At 41.4% G+C, this 22,517-nt stretch overlaps 1 protein-coding gene across 1 annotated transcript in view; it reads right to left on the bottom strand.

Annotated features, from left to right (window-relative positions):
- Positions 1-547: 547 nt before the first annotated feature.
- ppp1r12a (protein phosphatase 1, regulatory subunit 12A) overlaps positions 548-22,517 on the bottom strand; it is a 59,853-nt gene continuing 37,883 nt past the window's right edge. Inside the window, 14 exon segments of the mRNA XM_039791438.1 lie at positions 548-1,099; positions 6,523-6,573; positions 9,560-9,607; positions 9,700-9,804; positions 11,735-11,855; positions 11,969-11,985; positions 13,632-13,697; positions 13,884-14,005; positions 15,862-16,033; positions 16,141-16,323; positions 16,793-16,883; positions 19,864-19,931; positions 19,933-20,032; positions 20,962-21,075. Coding sequence (XP_039647372.1) covers positions 1,013-1,099; positions 6,523-6,573; positions 9,560-9,607; positions 9,700-9,804; positions 11,735-11,855; positions 11,969-11,985; positions 13,632-13,697; positions 13,884-14,005; positions 15,862-16,033; positions 16,141-16,323; positions 16,793-16,883; positions 19,864-19,931; positions 19,933-20,032; positions 20,962-21,075 — 1,345 coding nt within the window. The 3' untranslated portion in view covers positions 548-1,012.

Below are 22,517 nucleotides of genomic sequence, written 5' to 3' on the forward strand. Positions count from 1 at the left end.
AGAGGAGGAAGGTGAGCGATGGAAGCGGTGGAAGAGTGAAAAATCCTACTTGTGATGGACTCGTCATTAAAGCATAAAAAAAAAAAAAAAAGAAAAAAGAAATGCATATTGCACATACAGTGAAAGCTTAAATTCCACCAGGTCTGCCTCGTTTTGCTAAAGCGAGAATTCGAAAGTTTCCCTCTTGGAGGAAGACACACAGAGGTAACAAAAATGGGGGAAGAGCGGCGAGTGTGTGTGTGCATTGGAGGAGATGTGTGGAGAAATTAGGGGCCACGAGGAGCTGATATAGAGCAGAAGTGGCACTTTGAGGGGTTCAAAAAAGAAAAGAAAAAAAAATAAGGGAGAGAGGAAACTGCACAGCACACAACACTAACACAGGGAGAGGAAAAGAAAAAAGGAAAGAAAAATACATCAGAGAGATTGTGGCACAAATAAAATCAGGTGTTGGATAATATCTGTTCTTCAGTGATAGCTGAGAGAGAGAGAGAGAGAGAGAGAGAGAGAGAGAAAAAAAAAAAAAAAAAAGAGAGAGAAAAAAAGAGAGAGAGAGAGATCGCTGTAAGTGTTTTTTCTTTTTCTCTTTATGTACAACTAAGGCTTATTGGTTAAATAGTTTTCAGGCTTTCTCTGCCCACAATGCTTTTACATGCTCATCACACAACCCTTCCTTCCGTTTGCTCTGTAAACTCAAGTGGTTCTATCAGGACAGCAACCACACAATCAAGTGGATAATAGTCGTAGAGGTGGCGCAGGGGGGTAGATAGATTGATGGATGGATGGATGCTGTGGTGGTGGAGGAGCAAAAAGGGGGAGATAAAGAGCTGGGAGGAGATAAAGAAAAAAAAAAAAAAAAAAAAAAAAAAAAAAAAAAAAAAGGAGTCTTGTCTCTGATGTCTGTTGCAATTAATATCTAAATGTGCAATTCCATTAGTCACTGCCGTGGGGGACTACGGGGTGCAGAAGATGGGGTGGCGGGGGGGAGGGGTGAGGGGTGAGGGGGGGGGCTGTTCTACTTGGAAAGCTTGCTAATGACTCGAATGAGTGCTCCGTTCTCGTCCTTTAGTCTCTGGTTGTCTGCTTTCAAGTCTGGGAGCATCTGAAAAGGGAATAAAAAAAAAAGAAAACAGGGATGGAGGGAGAGACACAGAGAGAGAAGGCTTAGACACGTCTTGACACATACACTAGCTGTTAAACCAGTCAGGCCAGTTTTACAAAACTGTTAATTGCAGCCTGTGTAAGCAATCTCAGAGTCACACAGCACCTCTCATGTTTTGTTTTCTCCTTAAAAAATAAAAATCACTTCCTTGTTCAAGACAAAAGAGAGAGAGAATAGTGAAAGCGGGCACACCACAGGCCAAAGGTCCTGAGAAAGCCATGCAGAATCTGAACAGCTGCTCACCGGCAGCCACAAAAATACACACACACACACACACACACACTTTTTTTATTTGATGTAGTGCATACAAAATGATTATTGTATGGTATTCTAACAGTCCCTCCAGAAAAACGCGATTATGCGATCGCATAATTCAATGCATAAATCAGCCAAAGTCTGCATATTCATGCGGGGGCCGCATTTTTTCAAATATTTTTTCGCCGCATAAATAGCCGATTTCCCCGCAAAATATGCGGTGCTTGCATGATTTCATAATCCCTGCATTTTCGTTGCAAAAAAAGTCACATATATCTTAGCAGAAAGTTGAAAAAAATGTTGCATTTACTTCACACAAGAGCAGCCATTTTCCCCTGTTGCCATGGGAACGTTATGAAGTGACGTAATTACGCGACGTGAACATCATCGAAAAGCAGGTGTTGGAGGTTGAATTTGACATGTACTTTGAGTCTCTTAAGTTGGTATCCAATAAGAAAGCTATCTTAATATCTTATGTCTACTCAAATTTCTTTAAGTGCTCCTGCTGTCTTTTATTAACGAGTTTTGAAAGTCTGTCTCTTTTGTATCTTTTATTTCCCTCTGTTTAGACTATTACTTTTATTTTTACTTTATTATATTATTTGTATATATTTTTGTATCTTATTTGTTTACTTATTGCAATGACTGAATAACTGTAAACTATTTTTGGAAATTAAGTTTAAAAAAAAAGCAGGGTGTTGGGGGAATCAGTTTTTCTTCTCTTTTTCATCAAATGCAGTTTTTGCAAGTTCCCGCATTTTTGCAAGTTCCCGCAATTTCGTCGCATAAAAATCCTGCATATTCCATCGCATTTTTTAAGAAAACATGCCACATAATCAAGGATTTTTGCCCGCAACAATCACAAAAAAACTCAGCGTTTTTCTGGAAGGACTGATTCTACATCCTACAGAGCCCAGCAAGTGTCAGGAGCAACGGATTTAGTTTTTTTTTTGTACAAATGAGGAAAAGATGCTCTTGAAAACACGGTCACGTTACGGTAACAGCAGGACTTTAAGTTACAGGTTGCCGTGGCTACTTAAGATGTTAGCAGAGGAATAGCAGCTGTTGTTTTGGTATTGAGTTGCCTAAAAATACTGAATAAATGCCATTATATAGATATAATTATGTTATCACTTTTAATACAGTTCCCCTCGTTCCCTCAACACTATTGTACAGCTGCGATGCTACATGGGATGTTTCAGCAATACTGGTTTGGTTAGGTGCACACACTTTATACCGCTGTGTAGCCTCAGTGCAACAATAGAAAAGGGATAGTAAAGCCATGGATGGGCTAATCTAAAAGGACTCACTGCCGCTGCCTTTTATTAAATTAAATAATTATTCAATTCTTACACTGCACTGTAACTCATTTTTGTATTTTATTCCTGTCTTACTCTATTTTAGCTTGTTTTTATTTTCTATTCTCTTGCCTCTTTGATGACTGAATTCATGTTTTTGGTTGTATTTAGATGTCTCTCACTATCTATCTATCTAGCCTTGAATTTGGATAGAGAACCTTGGATCTACTTTAGATTCAACATGTTACACAACATTAGGACATATGGCAAGATGAGACTGATTCCCAGGAGGAAGCGAGTGCATATTAACGAGATTGTTTAATGTTCTGTTAATTTGTGTAATTATTCATTTAAGAGTATGAGTTCAATTATTCAACAGCCAAATGTATTTTTTTCCCCCCCTCATGACACCTGCCGGGCTCCATAGTATCCAAGGTAATGCTCCATTTTGTCTGACAGGCAGACAACAACAACCTATTTTTGGATGTTCATTGTGAGCTACGATAGGGGAATTTTTGCATAGACTGTATCCGTTTCTGGCATATATGAACACGTCTGATTTGGGGGCTTGAATCTGAGTTTGCCAGATTGCTGCATGTAAACTCAAATATTTCCAATATAAACATAATGGCTACTGAAAATTCACCCATTTGGGTAGCGGCATGTCTTGAACTCCACTCGGTGATTACAGATATTACTATGTTAGCTAGAGTTTGACTCTTCTTTAATAAATAAAATGTACAAATGCTGTGGTGGGGAAAACTTTAAGTAGAAAATCATGTTCTACAACACGGACACTCCAACAAGAGATTTCAGTACACTTAAAAACAAACTCATTTATTGATTACAGATGATGATCAACTGCTAGATAGAATATTCGATAATGTTAAACTTGATATTGATCAGGCACAATGCTAACCACTGCTGTCGGCCCATGCAGCGGATTTTAAAGGTCCCATATCGTGCTCATTTTCAGGTTCATACTTTGGATTAATGCTAGAACATGTTTACATGCTTTAATGTTGGAAAAAACAACAACACATTTCTCTCATACGGTCTACACGTATTCATTGTCTGAAATGCTCCGTTGTAGCACCTGTCTCTTTAAGCCCCCCCTCCCCAAAAAGCCCAGTCTGCTCTGATTGGTCAGCGTTTCCAGGTCTTCTGCATCTGCGCTCTCGGAGATTCTGCACCATCATTGCAGCCGGGGAATGACAGTACCGGCGCGCGCGCATAGAGTTGTGGTGGATTGAGCGTTTTGATACTTTCATAGTATTTATAAAGCACCTCGACCTGCTTTATGATAAAAAAAAAAAGGGATGGAAATTTCACTTTTTACAATATGGGACCTTTAATATTCGTTGAAGTCATCTGTCAAATTCAAATTTGTGGAGTAAAGGGTGGGGGGGGGAGAAAAGGTTTCAGTCTCTGAAGATTCGGGCCAAAAAAGTTGATGCCAAAAAAGGAAGCCACTTCATGCAAAGAAGCCAGAACAAGCCAAACTGAACACCTGAGCTCCCTCTGATGGAAGCATCACAACTAGAAACTACAAAGGGGACACTTTCCTTTACAGTACTTGATATGTTAATAATTTTAACTTTGGAGTAAATTTAGACATCTGCCACCCGTTAAATGACTCTTAACTGAGCGTTTTCTCCACCCATTATAAACATGTTAGTTAGTTTGACATATTTGGGATGTGTTCTTAAGTTGCAATGTGTTGAAATTGCCTTCCAGTTGTGTACTGTAAAAGGAGAGTGTCCTGTTGTAAGAACTAAAAACATAAAATAAATAGACACCCTCCCCAATCTGAAAACCAAAAGCTCTGGGGAGGCAGAGGGGGGCGAAAAGGGGAGTTTACAAAACCAGTGATGGTGGGGCGGCTGGACACCTGCCTGTCTATGGGTGCGGGCAGAGCACGAATGAAGCATGAGAAGAATGGGGTTGGGAAGGGGGAAGGTGAGGAAGAAGAAGGAGAGGAGGAGTAGGTGGAGATGGCGGTGGACAGACGGACGTGGCTTAGAGGTCGACGGCGGGCAGCTGGCTGCAGGCGGACTGCGAGAGCTTTGCCAACACGCGGGACAGGGCCCGGTTCTCTGCCTGCAGCCGCTCCTTAATCTGCCGCAGGGCCTGAACCTGCTTTACCTGGGGGAGGTTCTGCAGGGGGGGGAAAACAACAACCACAACACAGGAAAACAAAAAGAGAGAGAGAGGGAGGAGGCAGAGAGGACAGAAGGACAGAGTGAAAGGCCGGCAGAAGAGGAAAAGAAACAAATTAGGAAAGAAAAGGTTTAATGAAAGACAGGACAATATAAATTAATAGAGAAGAGGGGCCGAGAGAAGGAGAAAGGGAAAACAGAAAAGGAAGACTGTTAGAAAATGGGGACAGATTTTAACCGGAGGAATGATTAAGAGCTTTCCGGTTCAGCATGATGCTTGTAGATAGAATGAAAAAGTGACACTGATAAGATCAGCCAGCTGCCTAAAAATAAACACACTTCGTTATCACAGAGATGGGAACACTTGCTTACTAGAATTTAATAGATTTTTTTTTTCTCTCCTCCTAAAAATCAGTTTTCAAGAAAAAGAACATTTAATTGGCCGTGTCGATAAAAGATGTCCACATAGATTACAACAGCTGACCTGAGAGGTGCGCTGACCAGAATAACAGATGCACGTTTAGGAGTCTAACATGAGGACAGAGGTAACGTACCGTACTGGGCAGAATATAAAACAGTTCTGAAAGTTGCATGTGCAAGACTGGAGGTTGTATTACACTGGAAGACTTAAACCTTCAAAACATCAGATAGATATTCTTTTTGAAGACCCATCAGGTTTTTTTTTGTAGCTATAATGTTGCTAGTTTAGTGATTTTCTTGAAGTCTATAGTCTTTTAGAGTAAGTCAGCCCGAGAAGTTAGTTTAACCTTCGAGAGGAGTTTGTGTAAGCTGCCCTGGAGGAAAGAGAGAGAAAGAGTCGAAAGTGCCTTTAATGCAGCAACAAACAGAAAAATCTTTCACAGCTAAGAATTGTCATCATGTCATGAGTCAGAGAAAATCATTCTAACCGATTCAACAGCCTGACAGGAGAGTATGCTAGTATGAGACCGACAGACAAGCGACACAAATGTATGATTTATGTGCGTTCTGCTGTAATAAAGGTATTTCATGTTTTACTTTTACAAGAGAAAAAGCGGATGAGGATTGTCTCAAGGTTACTTTTTCAACTGGAGTCGTTTCTACGGCAGTGTCGTCTTATATTCAGGGCCAATATTTTTGGTTCAAAATGGACTGGAATGAGTAGGGCTGGGTATGGGTACTCGATAGCTTTAGGGTATCAACCGCAATAACCAAGTACCAAGTAGTATCGTGTTTGTATATAGTGTATCCTGTTTTTGTAGTTTAGCCTAATCATTCCTGTTGTAAAAATAACATTGCACTTCAGATGTTGAATTGCTGAGATCTGGTAATAAGCTAAGGAGTAGTTTTGGTTTTACCGCCAAATAAAGTGGATTTGAATAATTTGTTCACCATCTGTTTGATTGTCTGACTGCTCCTGTTCCCAGATCCTCCCAACAAAGTAATCAATGAAAATATGACTCACCACTCCTATTAAACCCCCCAAAAAGTAAGTGAGCCAGATTTATATATAAAAAGGGACACTCAGACTGAAGTGACAGCTGTTAGCACTATATTGGCACTCACAAGTACCACCTACACACTAGCTGCAATCATGACTCCATTAATGGAAATCTTCTATAGTACACAAACAGAAAATGTAATGCATGTGTGTAACTGCGTGTGGTGGTACCTTAAGTTCCTCCTCCATCTCAGAAATCTTCCTTTCTAGAGCTCTTCTTTCCTGTGGGGTGGAAGCAAAGCAGGTTAACTCAGGACTTGCACATTTCATAAAAGACAATTCGCAGAAAGCACACTGTAGTGCAGGCTACACACACACACACACACACACACACACACTGCATAAAATAAGGTGTGAAAGATGCTTGAAACACACTCGTGAGGTGACTGCAAGCAACGGCCAGTTCAGACTTGCATACTCAGTGATGTAAACATAATGTATACGTAAGGATATCCAAAGAGAATGAGTCATGGAAATGGGGACGTAGATGTTTAGAGGTTGTGTTGGATGTTAAGTTAAAGGGGTGATAGAATCCAAAACTGATTTTACCCTGTCATAGTTGAATAACGACAGTTCGGTGGGTAAATAGGACATACATAGAAGCTCAAAATCCCATTGACACCCCTTTACTATGAAAATCTCATATTTTGAAACTGCCGCTGAAAACGGGCGAATCTCAACAAAGCTGGAAGTTGACATCAACCTCCCAAGACCTGTAACTTTGTCACGCCCATGGGTGTATTAAGAGAACGGTCACGCCCCAACATTTACATAGGCTACACAACTGACCTGAGATCAGGTAGTCTTCTGAATCTAGGTCGCGCAGATCTCTGCTATTCCATTACAAAGTTCACTTCTGAAACTTCTTTATGCGAGAAATCAACTATGTAAAGCTCAAATATGGGCCGCTTTACGAAAATGGATGGCTAATTGCAAATTTTGTCCGACTGTGTGTCGGAGTTCAGCGGCCGGTGCTGCCTGTGTTGTTGCCTCGCCGCCTGGCCTGCCTTCCTTCACAGACCCCGGCCTGCTATGAGGTACTTGGAGCTGCGTCACGACTGGCAACCCACAGCACTCCATACCCGCGCAAAGTCACCGTCTTTTGGGCTAAAAGACAATCAAACGCCGCTGCTCTGACAGAGCTCCAGGGCCTGCAACTCCTCTCTTCCTGCTAGCTAAATGCCCAGTGTTACGCCAGCAATCTCTTACCACAGTTCCAGTTAATCTTTGAATGTGTGTAATTATAATGTGTTGAGTTATTTAAACAAACGATTGGGGAAATAAACGTCGCTTGTCCGCGAGTCTCATTGATAGAGCCTGCGGCTGGATGTAGCTCTAGCAATGAGGGCTAGCCAGCCTCCTCTTAGAATTCCTCTGAAATTCACAAATATTCATTAACTTGAAATCGGACACCGTTGTTAGCTTTATAAGACATTTAGCTTGATGTTGTATATTGGCGTGACGAAATTCAAACCGTAAATATACTCGAATTACACCAAAAATGAAGCCAACTATCCGTGATTTGTAGCTACACAGGTAGCTAGGATTGAAGGGACAGTTGCAGCTAACGAAAGCCCTACTCTTCACAAATATTCATTAATTTGAAATCGGAAACCCTTGTTAGCTTTATAAGACATTTAGCTAGATGTTTTATACGTGGCGTGACGAAATTCAAAACTATAACTATATCACGGGCTACATCCAGCCGCAGGCTCTATCAATGAGACTCGCGGACAAGCGACGTTTATTTCCCCAATGGTTTGTTTAAATAACTCAACACATTATAATTACACACATTCAAAGATGAACTGGAACTGTGGTAAGAGATTGCTGGCGTAACAAGCTCGCTGACCGCGCTCTCACTCACATAAACCGGGCATTTAGCTAGCAGGAAGAGGGGAGTTGCAGACCCTGGAGCTCTGTCAGGGCAGCAGCGTTTGGTTGTCCATTAGCGCAAAAGACGGTGACTTTGTGCGGGTATGGAGTGCTGTGGGCTGCCATGATGGAGCACCAAGTACCTCATAGCAGGCCGGGGTGTGTGAAGGAAGGCAGGCCGGGCGGCAAGGCAGCAACACAGGCAGCACCGGCCGCTGAACTCCGACACACAGTCTTACCAAATTTGCAATTGGCCATCAATTTTCGTAAACGAAACGAAATAATGAAATAGCCCGATAAACAATATGTAACTTTGCAGTGTCTGAAATATGAGACCTGCTGCCGAGTCTCCCATGTGTTTCTATGTAGTTTGCTCAAACCAATCAGCACGTAGTTCATTCTGAATATTCATGAGCATACCATATTTGGAAGAAAAGCTCTTGTTCCAAATAGAGCCATATTCACAGGGTAGTTAAGGGCCTAATAAAATAGCATTCGTGCAATTTTCAGCCCAACCAATGTTACAGATCCTATTAGGAGACCTTAAGGAACAGTGTAAAATACCCTATATAATCATTCTATCACCCCTTAAACGAAATGGGCAAAAAAAAAAAAAAAGAAAAAGAAAAAAAAGAAGGGCATTGTTGTATTATAAAAAGGTTGTGAAGACAAATGGAGAATGGTCTTAAATGTGGCTTGAAAATAATGGATGAATGTTTAACAACTCGAGGGCTTATGGTTTCACGGCTTCACAGCTGCAGCTGAAGACGCAAGCATTATTACTGAATGAGTGACAAAAACCATGAAAACACACACATGCACAGGTTCTTTCAACAGCAATTTAACAGTCTACGATTGTTCTACTGTACACATGAAGATAACACACTTTTACACACAGAAACACACACAAACAGAATATGCAGTCTTGAGAAGAGGTGACCACACGCTGCCTCTGAGGGTCTAATACAGGTGAGATAGAAGGTGGCAGTGTTCTGGGTGGCGAGGAGGGAGGAAGTCCCTTTGAACCCGATTACATGTGTGACACGACAGCCAGCAGCAGAGAGTAGACTAGTACAAAAAGTCAGGTTAAGATCATACCACCACCCAGATGATATTGGGGCCTGCTTGTTACCTTCAGACATAAACCCATTGGCAGTGTTACCAACATGTTTAAAGGCAGGTTGGAGTTATCAGAAATAACAGGAGGACTTTTGAGTTTGAGATAAACTTGAGAGACAGAAGTTATACATATTTTCAGTAAAGTTCATGGTATTACTAAGCAAAGGAGGACATTTGTAATAGAGCTGGGTTATTGAACTAGTTCTGTCATTACCCTTTTCTCCATCTCAAGCTGTGATCGGTCGGCATAGCGTTCCTGCCTCTGCAATGAGGAAAAATAAAAGTGAGCAGTCACAAGGAATCCTAATCGTCTTATCAACGCTGATGAGCGGAAGCAGTGTGAGCTCAGTGTACCTGTGTGGCCTTCTCTAGTTGTAGCTTCAAGTCTGCCAGCTCCAGGTCCGTGTCACGTAACTGGGCCTTCAACTTCTCGTTCTCAGCTAAGATCTGCTCGTAAAGCTGAAGGGAGGGACAAACATAATCCACCAGTCAACAAGTGGAACAAGCAAACCACCAAGGCTTTCTAAACAGAAAAAAAAATATAGCAAATATATATATATATAAAAAAAAAGTTTTCGTCTTACATAAATTCCTCATTATGTATGTAGGAAGCCTAAACTTCTCTCAGCTCGGTCACCATGGCTTTGAGAGCCATTTCTATTACTTTGTACTATGTACTGTTTGGCCTGTACTTTTGTGGATTGTGCAGTTGAATTATTAGGGTGATCATGAATTAGACTCCATGATTTATTATTTGTGCCTACTCAGGACTTTGCAATATCAACCAGTGACATGAACAAACTAGAATTACCGCCTTGCGGTTGTTTGCCTCCGCCAACCAGTCAAGTTGCAGTTTACATTTATGTCTGTCCAGACTCATAATATACTGTATGTAGTGAAGATTTTGAAGGAATTTAATAAAAAAGGTATTAAGTGTATTTTGGAGCAAAACGTGGATGCTTCACAGACATCTTCAACCTGGCAGCACAGAAGGTCTACACAACCACCACAGTTTCGAGATTAGTGCCACCAATTCAGTATACGATCAAATGTGAAATATGATCCCAATCTCCCCTTCTGTTAATGAGTTAGGGCCTTGAATAATGGCCAGAAAAGAGAAAAGAGAAGCTGAACCTTTGGGTATCAAATGTCATCACTTTATTATTTTATCTTATTAGATATTTGTGTGAAACTATGTCATAATTAGCATAGGCATTCTTGAGTTATGGCCAAAATGTGTTTTGTTAGGTCACACTGACCCTTTGACTGCCAAAAACTAATCCTCACCCTCAAGTCCAAGTGGACATTTGTGCCAAAATTGAAAATATTTCCTCCAGGCGTTCCTGAGATATGGAGTTTAAAATAAATAAATAATGCCTGTGGCCACGGCTGAAATATAAAAATGTTAAAAATATGTGTTTTTGTGTACGGGAGTCAAACTCCATCAGTGCTCTGAATTAAACCTGGGATCCAAATGAGCTTAAAGGGTAACTACCGTTTCTTTCAACCTGGACCCTATGTTCCTATGTGTTTGTGTCTAAGTGACTGAGGGGGGGGAGGAACAATCTTTGACACTGGTCCAATATTAAGCGAGATCGCTGCAGTCGGCAGCGGCGAAACAAGCTACAATGTAAGTTAATAGGGCAATTGTCCAGTTTGTATTTACCTTCACAAAAGTGCTCGTTTTGCCACTGACTCAGATTAATATTCTAAGTGTCTGACAACATTATGGAAAGGATTACTAAGGAGGTCGACCTTTCTGTTAAAGATTAAGATCCTTTTTTAAAAAAAAACATCCGCGAAATTGCGTTCGCTAAACCCACCAGACTCCATGTAAATAAACCGTAATTTTAGCATCGTAAAATACACTTCATTCAAAGTCGACAGAAACAAAATAAATGTATGAAACATCACAACTCTAGTTTTGGTTGAAATAAACACATAGTTTACCGATTTCCATGTGGCTCTATACTATTATATACACGCTAAAGTATTGCGTTTATAAATGGAGTCTGGTGGGTTTAGCGCTAGTGATTTCAGAGCTGTTTCTGGTTAAACAGAAAGGTCTCAAAGAGGTTTTAAAGGTCTATCTCTGAAGGGATCCTTTCCATAATGTTGTCAGACACTTAGAATATTAATCTGAGCCTGTCAGTGGCAAAACGAGCACTTTTGTGAAGGTAAATACAACCCATTAACTTACATTGTAGCTTGTTTCGCCGCCCGACTGCAGCGATCTTGCTTAATACTGGACCAATGTCAAAGATTGTTGTTCCCATCAGTCACTTAGACACAAAAACATAGGAATATAGCTTCAGGTCCAGGTTGAAAAAAAAACAGTAGTTACCCTTTAAGCAGCATTGTAAATAGCCTTTTTACATATAGTACACACCTTCTTATAGTCAGTGGTGTCGTCCCTATCCAGTCGGCTCGAGTAGGTCCTCCGACTCTCGCCATAGCCACGGCTAAAAAGAGTGTCATTGCGATCTATGGATGAAGAGCTGCTCTCATTCCTACAACAGAAATAACAGGCGTTCAATTAAAATTGTTTGTGAAATACAGATAATATACTGTATAAAAAGGATAATAACAAAAAGCATTATAATATGAAGGGGATGCAACATACCTGGACAATCTGTCACTCTGTAATAAAGCAAAAACGAAAGTAAGTGTTAATGTTGATAAAGAGAAACGCACTCTCCATCTGGTGAAAAAATTATCTTATCAGTCAGTGTCTACTGGAGGACAGATTACATGTGTGCATAGTGAGGAGGGCATTTGTAATAAGCTTATACAAACAAAACTGAAGAAAAGGATGTGATGGGATATTTTAAACTAAACCTCCACTTCCACATTCTACAGCCTCCCTCTGCATGCATCCGCACCTGGCCCGTACTCCTTTGCAATCTGCCTCCTACACACACACTCCTGCACTTTATACAAATATATGATGACTTATCCCTAAACAAAGTGCCTCGAGGCGTACTGTGTCTCCAGGCCTGCTGTGCATTGTGCGGTGCCACAGCAGCGGCCGTGAGGATGGGGCCAGACGTTAGATAGGGAGGTCGGGTTGGAGTCAGATATTTTAAAATTGCAGTCAGCTTCCCGCGGTGACCAGAGGACAGTGACAACAACCTCAAGGAAAAGGAAAATGACCAGTTCAACTGATCAGATAAACAGCCAGCTTGGCTCCATTCAATGCAAGACTAGAGATTTTTTTTCCTACCAAAATGGTTTTGTGCTTGTCTGGGGGTAATTGGATGAAAAATACTTCAAAAGGGGGTACATTATTGAAAAAAAGTTTGAGAAGCACTGCTCTACCATATCGGCATTACTCAAATATAAAAAAAGAAAAAAGAAAAAAAACATTTTGGTGCTTTTAATTGAGTGCCAGGCAGGAAAGGAAGAGCACTTCCTGCACGCTTGCACAGATAATTGCTTGCTTCCTATTTAGTGCTCTGTTGCTGTTCCACCCTTTCTATTGTCCTATTGAAGGGGAGAGCTGGTAGCTGTGTATATGCCTGATGATTGTACTCAAGTCTGCTCTCTATGTTATGCTGCAAAAGACAATCCCATTCAAACAGGATGTTTATCCAGCCAGCAATATTTTCACAACACTGCGCTTTCTGCTTCATGCTATGTCTTCCATGGGTAGTATGAACGCATTTAATTCAATTCAAAAGCTCATTTATAGTTTTTCTTCATATTTCAGGGACTGGAAGACATGTTCATTTTGCCCAACACTGGTTGAAATTCTTATTTACAGTGACTTATGCGTGTATGACTATGCACAAAAGAGCAAAAAAAAAAAAAAAAGCATAAACAGAGTTGAAAAGTGCTTTTGTTCTTCTTAAATTTCATCTCCAAATTGGAAAAACTCTCTGCCATTTCAGTGTGTGTGTTATGACCCAGCAGTGACCCAGACTTCCTTTCCTTTGTATGTCTGCATGTTTTTAAAAAACCCACTGATCTATGGCTGAGACCACCTTTGGTTTGCAAGGTCACCCCAGCAACCAGACAATCACCAGAAGATGGAAACTGGGGGGGGAGATAATAAAATTCAAAGGCCACAGTTGGTGTGAGGGGAGGAAATCATAGCTTAACAGGGCAGAGTGGTGAACATCAAAGACTACTGGCCATGCTTGGCCTTGACTTCATGAGATGAGACACGAGGAAGGACCAGAATAGAGAATAAATGCAGAAGGGGCAAAAATGAAACGGAGGTCGTGTGGTGTGTGTGTGTGTGTGTGTGTGTGTGTGTGTGTGTGTGTGTGTGTGTGTGGAGTTACCTGTGGCTCTCCCTTGGTGCTGCCCTCCTCTGAGTCGGACTGCTGGTCAGGGTCATTTTCATCACCCTGGAATTGAAAGCAAAGAAAAAAAAAAAAAAACAGATGAAAGGGTTACCATCCAACTGATCAAAGAGGAACACTCAGGGTTGTGCGAGTGTTATGAACTGCTGCACCTCATCAAGAGTGCTATGAATACTTATGATGGTGAAAGAAGTGATAGCAAACTTCTATCACTGTGTGCAGGTCTCTTACATCCTGGGTCCAGAAGGAGACTCCAGTGGAGCGTCTCTTCTCGCGGGGCCGCCTGCGATCCCGTATGGAGCGGGGCTGAGACTTGTCCTCCCCTTCCTTCTCCTCCTCCTTTTTGTCCATTTCTGTCCAATCGAGAAGAATGACAGCAGGTTTACCACACACACACACACACACACACACACACACACACACACACAAGGTAATATTGCTGCCATGATACTAAAATGACAGTAGGGCTGCACGATTTGGCACGCGCTACTGCCCAAACAGAGTGACTGGTCGCTGTTCATCTTTTGTGGACGTTGTTACGAGGGTGTAGCGATTAACACATCCATGGGGTAGCGTGATTCAGAGGTAGATTCAACGTGGATTCCACACACAACCATGAATCAGAAATTAGTGAGAGCGAGAACTGCAGGCGAGTGAGTGACGTCAGTGTGAGGGAAAAGCGAGAGGCAAAAGAGAAAAAGAGACAGCAAAGACGATGTGTGTTGTGAGTTAACAGACAACACCAAGCTTCATCTGTTGTTAATACGGTCGGTAAAGTGAAGGGTACTTACAACGTGGAGTGCATGCAGAGTGTCTCGCACACCGCACAGCTTTTTGTTTACTCAAAACGCACGATTTGTTCGGTTATGTAATCGCGACAGTGACATCACGATTGCGACTGGATTAATCGCGCAGCCCTTAATGACACCAAATGAAAAGACCCAATAGAGAGGAAAACCTACAAAATGATGACAGCCTCACATGTTCAATCTCCAGTGTAAACCATACAGTTAACACTAAATAATAAAAAGAAGAAGACCAGCAGTTGTGTGCAACATGCATTTAACACAGAGTTTTGCATATGAACGTAGAGAAAATGAAAATCCTCTGTTGTTGACCTCTGGTCAGTTTTTCACCAGAGCACTGATTAAGCCTGATTATTTTGACATCAACGATGTGCAAATGACCACACAGTATTCCTAACAAGAAATCAAAGTGAAAAATTAAAAAAAGTTCAGGTTAAAGGTGCTCCAAGCGATGTTGGGAGACGTTATTCTTGTTGACGTTCAAAGTATTTTCAAACAAAACGAGACTAGCTCGCCCCTCCCTACTCCTCATCCTGTCCCCTACCCCTCCCTTCCGTGCTTCAGCGAACTAACCACCCCAACCCCCACCCCAAATCCTTCTTGTCGGTTATTGGAACGCTGGAACATGGTTTGTTATGTTTTTGTGGTCCAGGTTGGCCACTTTGTTTTTGTTGCCGTTTGTGGAGCTTGGGCTGTCTACAGAGACCGCGTTTTTTCACAGTGTGTTCAGGGGACGGCCGCTCGCAGATAGTGAGGAGAAGTTTGCTGTATGTGACAAAAAAAATGTTGTAGCCTAAAAAAAAAACGTGACATCGCTTTGAGTACCTTTAAACAAGGCACTGATTTGACTTCACAAGGCACAATAAGGACAGGTTGTTCAGAGAAAGTTCAGAGAGAGAAAAAAAAAAAAAAAAGAAGGTGAGAAAAAGGTTGTGGTCGAGGGTAAACAAAGAGGTCAGTGTTTCCATCAGTTGAACAGACTTGAACTGCCTTCTATTTTCCCAGGAACGCTTCATGGATTTATTTGTTAACAGGAGGGACTTCATTTTAAACACAACCTAATCCCTTTCTGGATGCCTCTAGTCAGCATCAGGCAGTTTGCCCATGAGAATGTGGACCTGTGGAGATAAGATACCAGCATCATCCTACGCCTATTATGGCTTTATATCAGAGGAGATGGCATTTAAGTTATTTCAGTTCAATGCCATGATAGTTAAGCTAGCCACAAAAAAAAAAAAAGGAATCACTAAGGTTGGACTTAAATTTAAGTTTTCTGTGATTATGACCCAAATGACCAAATTGCCAATCTAAAATGATGAATATGAAACATGATCCTTGTCTCGGAGAATTATAATGGCCGTACAGCTGCTGTAGAGGTGTATTCGGATGGGAACGGCACTGACCTTTTTCCGTGTCTCTGGAGGAGCGGCTGTAGGAGGAGGTGATCCCCGTCAGACTGTTAGGCCTGTTGAGGGAGCTGGAACTGGAGGACAATGCGGTGCTGGAGTACGGGATGGAGCCGGTGCTGACTGTGGAAATGGCGGAGGTAGAGGAGGAAGACGAGGGCCGGTAGCGCTGGTAGAGAAGAGGGAGAGAAGGAGGATATTCAAATATTCAAGGTGTAGATGACAGGCGAGGACAGCGACCCGTCTTGGTCACAAAACCTCCGAGCAGAAATGTACCTCTTCGAAGCTGCGGTACTTCGATCGGTAATCGTCTTCCTTGGTCTCCGTCTCCTTCTTCTCCTCCTGCTGCTTTTCCTTGTCCTGCTTCTCTTTCTCCTCCTTCTCCTCCTCTCGGGTCTTTTGGGGACGACTCCGGCCGATTGTCTTTTCAGCCTCTTGCAGGTCAGTCAGTGTCACACCCTGGAAGAAGAGATTGATAGACTAGCTTTAGAATTATAATTCTTTGCTTGAATCTTTTATATTATTATTTTTTTTATTATTTTATAACCAGAATCCTGTTGTTTACATTACGCCTAGCTCTGCAGTCAAAAGTCTTACTGGTGCTTTACAATTGGGGTGTCATTCATTTCAAAACTCTTGTCAGCTTGTAAAATGATCAGCTCTGTGTACAGGCCCAGACGTTAAGTGCTGCCTGTGTACACAAAAAGTGCTGCTTCAACCAGGATAAGAAAATTTATTTAAACAGTATATGGCTATAAGACCATAATGTAAACTGAGGGCAACTACAGGTCACCATGATGTGGGGCGCTTCTGCCATTTTACTTTGTCACTTTACTGTCATGGTACTTATTAAAAACGGTGACTTGTTTGGTGGGAAGGAGGGATGAATGGAGTCTCGACACATCAGGGGTGATAAAGGTTAACTAACCTGGGTGGATCTTCTTGACTGCCGAGCCTGTCTAGAGCGAGCTTTCCTCTGGGACTCTGACTCCTCGTCTCGCACTGGTGTCAGGTATGACCTGAGAACACACACACACACACACACACACACACACACACACACACACACACACACACACACACACACACACACACACACACACACACACACACACACACACACACACACACACACACACACACACACACACACACACACACACACACACACACACACACACACACACACACACACACACGTTTGTGTTCATCTTCGGCAAGATGGCGAAGCACATATATGACCCGGAGTATTTAAAATGTGGATTTTTGTACATTGAGGATATAAAGGGACTGAAACCCCAGTGTGTCATATGTAATGAAGCTCTTAACATGAGGGCATGAAACCATCCAAAAAAAATGTCACACACACCCACCCACACCCCCACACAAGGTGGAACCTTTGCGTTCATAAATATGTCTAGTAATTGTCATTGTCACGTATGGTAGTATAGTGCCTTAAGGTTGCACGAGGTGGCCTGTGATCAGAAGGACGGCTGCTTTCATTTAAGGACTAGATTGGAAAGTGAGAAAATAACGCTCTCCCATCCCACTATAAATACCGCAGAGAGAGGATTTAAATTGTTGTATTCAGCAGCTTTTTACTTGCCAACAGTAAGACTGCAGATAAACTATACAGCTCCAGGTGTACATTTGTGGAAGGGTGTGAATGTGAAGCAGCTATCTAGGTCAAGAATGTTAAGCTTCCTGGAAAATGTTTGAGTTTGTTAAGATCAAGCTTTAAAAACAACAGTGTGGTAAAACAGGACTCCAATCTCTGCGTTTAACCCTTCACTATTAGAGTTATCAGGCCCAACAGGCAACACAGTTTAGAAAATAAGAGTGAGCTATTCTAGCACTTTCTCTCAGCGTGCCTCTGCTGGACACACAGAAGTATGAACTCATTCAGTGCAGCGTGGAGCCTTGGCCTTGAGGAAAATATGTAGCTTCTGCCCCCATTCCTTATAAGGAAAAGTCACTGGAGAAGTCTAGGTTTTGAAACCGCCCTGCCCTACTCCCACCATGACAGGTGGCTTTTTTCAGCACTGCAACAGGAAGACATCCACTTGACCCTACTCAAACACACACACACACACACACACACACACACACGCACACACACACAAACACACACTTTCTGTGAAACGCTCCCTCACATGCTCCCTCTATCACAGACCGACACAGAGAAACTCTCTCTTCCCCGCCACACTGTGTACAGAGTTGAAGAGCACACACCCTGTTCTCAAACAGAGAAAATGCATCCGGATTACTGTTTGACTGACGGAAGCTTAATATTTCTTGAAGGTGTTTCCAGTAAATGTTTTGTTCCAATATCCAAGCTATCTGATCTTGTAATTTTCATAAATATACATAAACAAATACAGTAAATAAATACAGGAAGTACTCTTTTCCCAACTCACGCCAAGAGAAAGAAATGTTATGGGATGCTGAAAGTCCAAAAATAGCAATCAACATGGCAAACTAAACTAAATCTGAACTACAAGTAAGGGATAATGTAGAGCAAGCGCGTCATAATTGCGAATTAAACCCTGACAGGGTGATTCAAGACCCCTCAGCAACCTTCAATTCACAAAAATGGCCTGCTCGCTCAACATTACACCACTTATCCCAGAAATCAATAATTTAACATTATAAGATAAGGTAAGAAGCCTTTATTGTCATTATATTACAATGAATACAACAAAATTACGAGTGCACCTCCCTGCGGTGCTTAAAATAGAACTATATCGCACACCCACATATAACGTAAGAAACAACATTCATTCAACGTTCATCATTAAACCAGGGCAGGTAGTTGCGATAATAAATATATTGCACAGTTAATACAGGGTTTCTGCAGGTTTAACAAGTCAAATTAAATTTTAAATTTCAAATTTGCAAAGTAAATGCATTCATTCAAATTGAATAAAAACGACACGGAGGAATAATTATTCATATACATGAAAGAAAACATATGTTCATATACAGCAAATTATATTTGGACTAGCGAAAGAAAGAACTACAACACCACGGAATAAAAAAACATTTCAGGGAGTATCAGAGGTAGCGTTGCATGGACGTAGGAAAATTAAGACCCGTTTCAAATTATTTAAGACCTGGAACCCAATACTTCAGTTAATTTAAGACTTTGTAAGCCCACAATTTTGATTGTGAAACTGACTTTTTGAGACTTTAAGACCCCGCGGAAACCCTGTAATAAAAAATTATATTATAATATTGTACAGATCAATAAAATGGATTTTAAAAACACTCGTAAGAAATGTGAATTAGGGTGCGGAGACGTTATGTGTGTAGATTTAGAGTCTGGATGTCCATGTTTTGATGGACCTGTAGCGTCTCCCTGAGGGCAGGAGATCAAAGAGATGGTGGCCGGGGTGAGAAAGGTCTTTAACAATGTTTTGTTTTTTTTTGCTCTGGAAAGGAAGCGGCTGCGTGCCATGTCCTGAATAGACCTTTTTCACGGCAGACATGTTGACATGTCATAGTAGGAAAAGCACAGGTGTATTCAAAACCATTAACGATGGCTGCATTCCACCTGCATTGAGCAATCGTTAAGGTTATGTGCTTTTCCTACTATGACAAGTCAAAATGTCTGATGTGAAGAAGGTCCATTGAGGGGAGAGGGCATCAGATGATCTTCTGGGCGCTGTTGATGACCCGCTGCAGTGCTCGTTTGTCAGCTGCTGAGCAGCCCGGCATACCACACACACTGTGAGGCAGTACTGTATGTGATGATGCCATTTAAATTTGACTAACGATTGATTTTATCGTTTTTGAAAATGATCGCCCTGAGTCTATGATCATCATTCACAGCAGTGGTAAATAATGGACCGTAGAATGCTGTAACTGACCAATCAGAATCGAGTATTGCATAAAGCAGTTTAACACTTACATATGAAAGGACATACTGTACATGAGTTATGTAGAAGATAATAATAATAATAAAAAATAAAAAAAAAGTTATGGGTGTGTTTGAGTTACCTGCGTCTTTCAGAGCCAATGCCAGTGGTGGTAGTAGTAGATATGGCGGTGGTGGTAGTGGTCGAAGTGGGTGGTCGTAGTAGAGCCAGTGTTCATAGTGGGGATGACCGCAGCAGACTCCTTCTCCTTCTCCTTTTCCCTCTCTGCACTCTCCTCTGACCAGTACCTGTTTACACATAAGCATTGTTTTAAAGAAATGTGCTTAGCCTGTAAGATTTCAATTCAATCAGTTCATTTTAAAACTGAAATGTGTGGTTGTAGAGGTCTGCTAGCAGCCATTTTGGATGGCAGACACTGTGCCATTCCCTATATCCATATAAAATACACTAAAAGGCCGGTGATTCTCAACTGGTGGGTCGTGGACAGCTGGTCAATAAATAAATAAATAAATAAATAAATGAATAAAATTGAATACGCATCTGATTTTGGACTTTGGCCTTTTGTTTAAAAAATATATATATTTTGACAGACACACGTCAGAGCCGTGCAGCAGTCTAGCGCCGTAGCCACCATCATTTGATCAACGTCCACTTTTAGTTTGGGTTGATCTTCGGAGGCAAGATGGTGAAGTGCAAATATGACCCGGAGTATTTAAAATGTGGATTTTCGTACATTGAGGATATAAAGGGACTGAAACCCCAGTGTGTAATATGTAATGAAGCGCTTGCACATGTGTGCATCAAACCATCTGAAAAATGTAAATATGTTAATTTAGGTTATATAAAAAAAAAAAAAAAAAAAGGGTTTCCGAAGGCCATTTTTGAAAAATAAATCTGCTTGGTTTGAATTCTTTAAAAGTGGGTCGCGACTTAATGACCATGGGAAATGTGGGTCACAGGGTGAGACCAGTTGAGAACCCCTGCTATAAGGTTTATTTTCTATGCATGTATGCAATTTCTTTGGGTCTCTTAGAATAAAAAGGATAAAATATCAGAAATGTGTTTCAACCTTTCAGAAAAAGTTAAATAAAACCTCCTAGTGGAATATCTACAAGCTATGGATTACAGATGTCCGGTATCTCATTTTCAGGTCTGGCTGATGGCGGTCCCGTTCATGTACCTGCTGGTTAGACTGCGGGTGGAGGAGGAGCCCAGGCTGGAGAGCAGGCCGCGATGGCCTGTGGGCGAGGTAACAGATGAGGAGGTGGTGGTGGTCGTGGGGGGGGAGGTACTCGAGGAACTCAAGTCCTCGTGTCTTCGGCCAAAAGAGCCGCTGGAAGACAAAATGTCAGACAACACCACATCAGAGTCACCAGTGAGCCAGAACGGGACACAAATACAGGTATGTTGATCGCAATTAGTTAGTTAGATGCTCTGATTATTAACTGTAGTTGATTAATTAGATATTGGCTTTTTTATTTCTTCTGCATTATACAGGAACATTGTGACTCCATAAGATAAGAGATAAAAATAAGTGGGCAAATTATGTTTTTTATATGACGACAAGTGGGGTAAATATACTTCATTTTTACACTGCACCTTGCTTCTTTTGCATTCTTTATGACAAGAATGCCCTGTTTCCTCTAGAGCTGCAACGATTAGTCGACTAATCAAGTAGTCGGTCGACAGAAACATGATCGCCAAATATTTGGATAATCAGTTATATGCAATTATCAAACCGTTTAAAGTAATTTTTCATGCAGAAAATGCTATTTTCAGCCACTCGGAAATAGAGATTTCCTGCTTTTCTTGGTTTTTATAAATCACTTTAAACTGAAATCTTTGGCAAAAGATTTCAATTCAATTTGATAATAAAAAAACATTGTTAGTTGCAGCCCTAGTTTACTCTGATGCTTTTGAGCAGTATATTAAACATTGGGCAGGAGACGGTTATCCATTTTATTTTATTTTTTAAGATTTGTTTTCTGTGTGGCATTTTTAGGCCTTTATTTTTGACAGGATAGCTTAGACTTGAAAGGCGAGAAAGAGGAGGAACGACATGCAGCAGAGGGACGCAGGTTGGAACCGAACCCGCGGCCGCTGCGTTGAGGACTGAGCCTCTGTTTGTGGGCACAAACTCTACCAGGAGCTACCCAGGCGCCCCGTTATGCTTTTTCTTTCACAGTTTTAGAGCCTATGTTGTATTTTCCACTGCAGAGGTTTGAAACATTGATAGTCCGAATGCTGCATTTTGGGCTCCACCCTCTGCTGTTAGTTATGACGGCTCTACATGGGTTTTAAACAAAAAAGGTCAATCAATGCCACATAGGCTTAATACATCGACAGCGAAATCCTCTACGGGAAAATGCTGTGATATTACTGTTAATTTGTGAAAAGTAGGTCCAACTGCCTTTGTGAGACGACTCTAAGGGTTCCGTTAGTGTAGTTTTAGTCCTAATAATGACAATTGATTTAAAAAGGACATTTACAATTGTACCGTTTCAGTAAAAATAAGCTTTTATATACTTTAATTGAACGTACAGAGCTGTCGCAGTATTAGTCGATGCACGACATGTTACTGCATTTATTGGGTTGGTTTGGAAAACATTTTCATCTTTACTGAAATACTTTGGACAAAGTGATCCGGCTTTATACAGAGGCAAGTTCTGAATGTTGAAACCACCTCTTCTAGTATTCATCTAGACCTTACAGGAGGAACACGATACACAAGGTAGGCACTTCAGCAGAGCAGGGACACACAGTCAGAGAGGACAG

This window comes from Perca fluviatilis, chromosome 23 (genome assembly GCF_010015445.1).
Source record: "Perca fluviatilis chromosome 23, GENO_Pfluv_1.0, whole genome shotgun sequence".
Classification (NCBI taxonomy): Eukaryota; Metazoa; Chordata; class Actinopteri; order Perciformes; family Percidae; genus Perca; species Perca fluviatilis.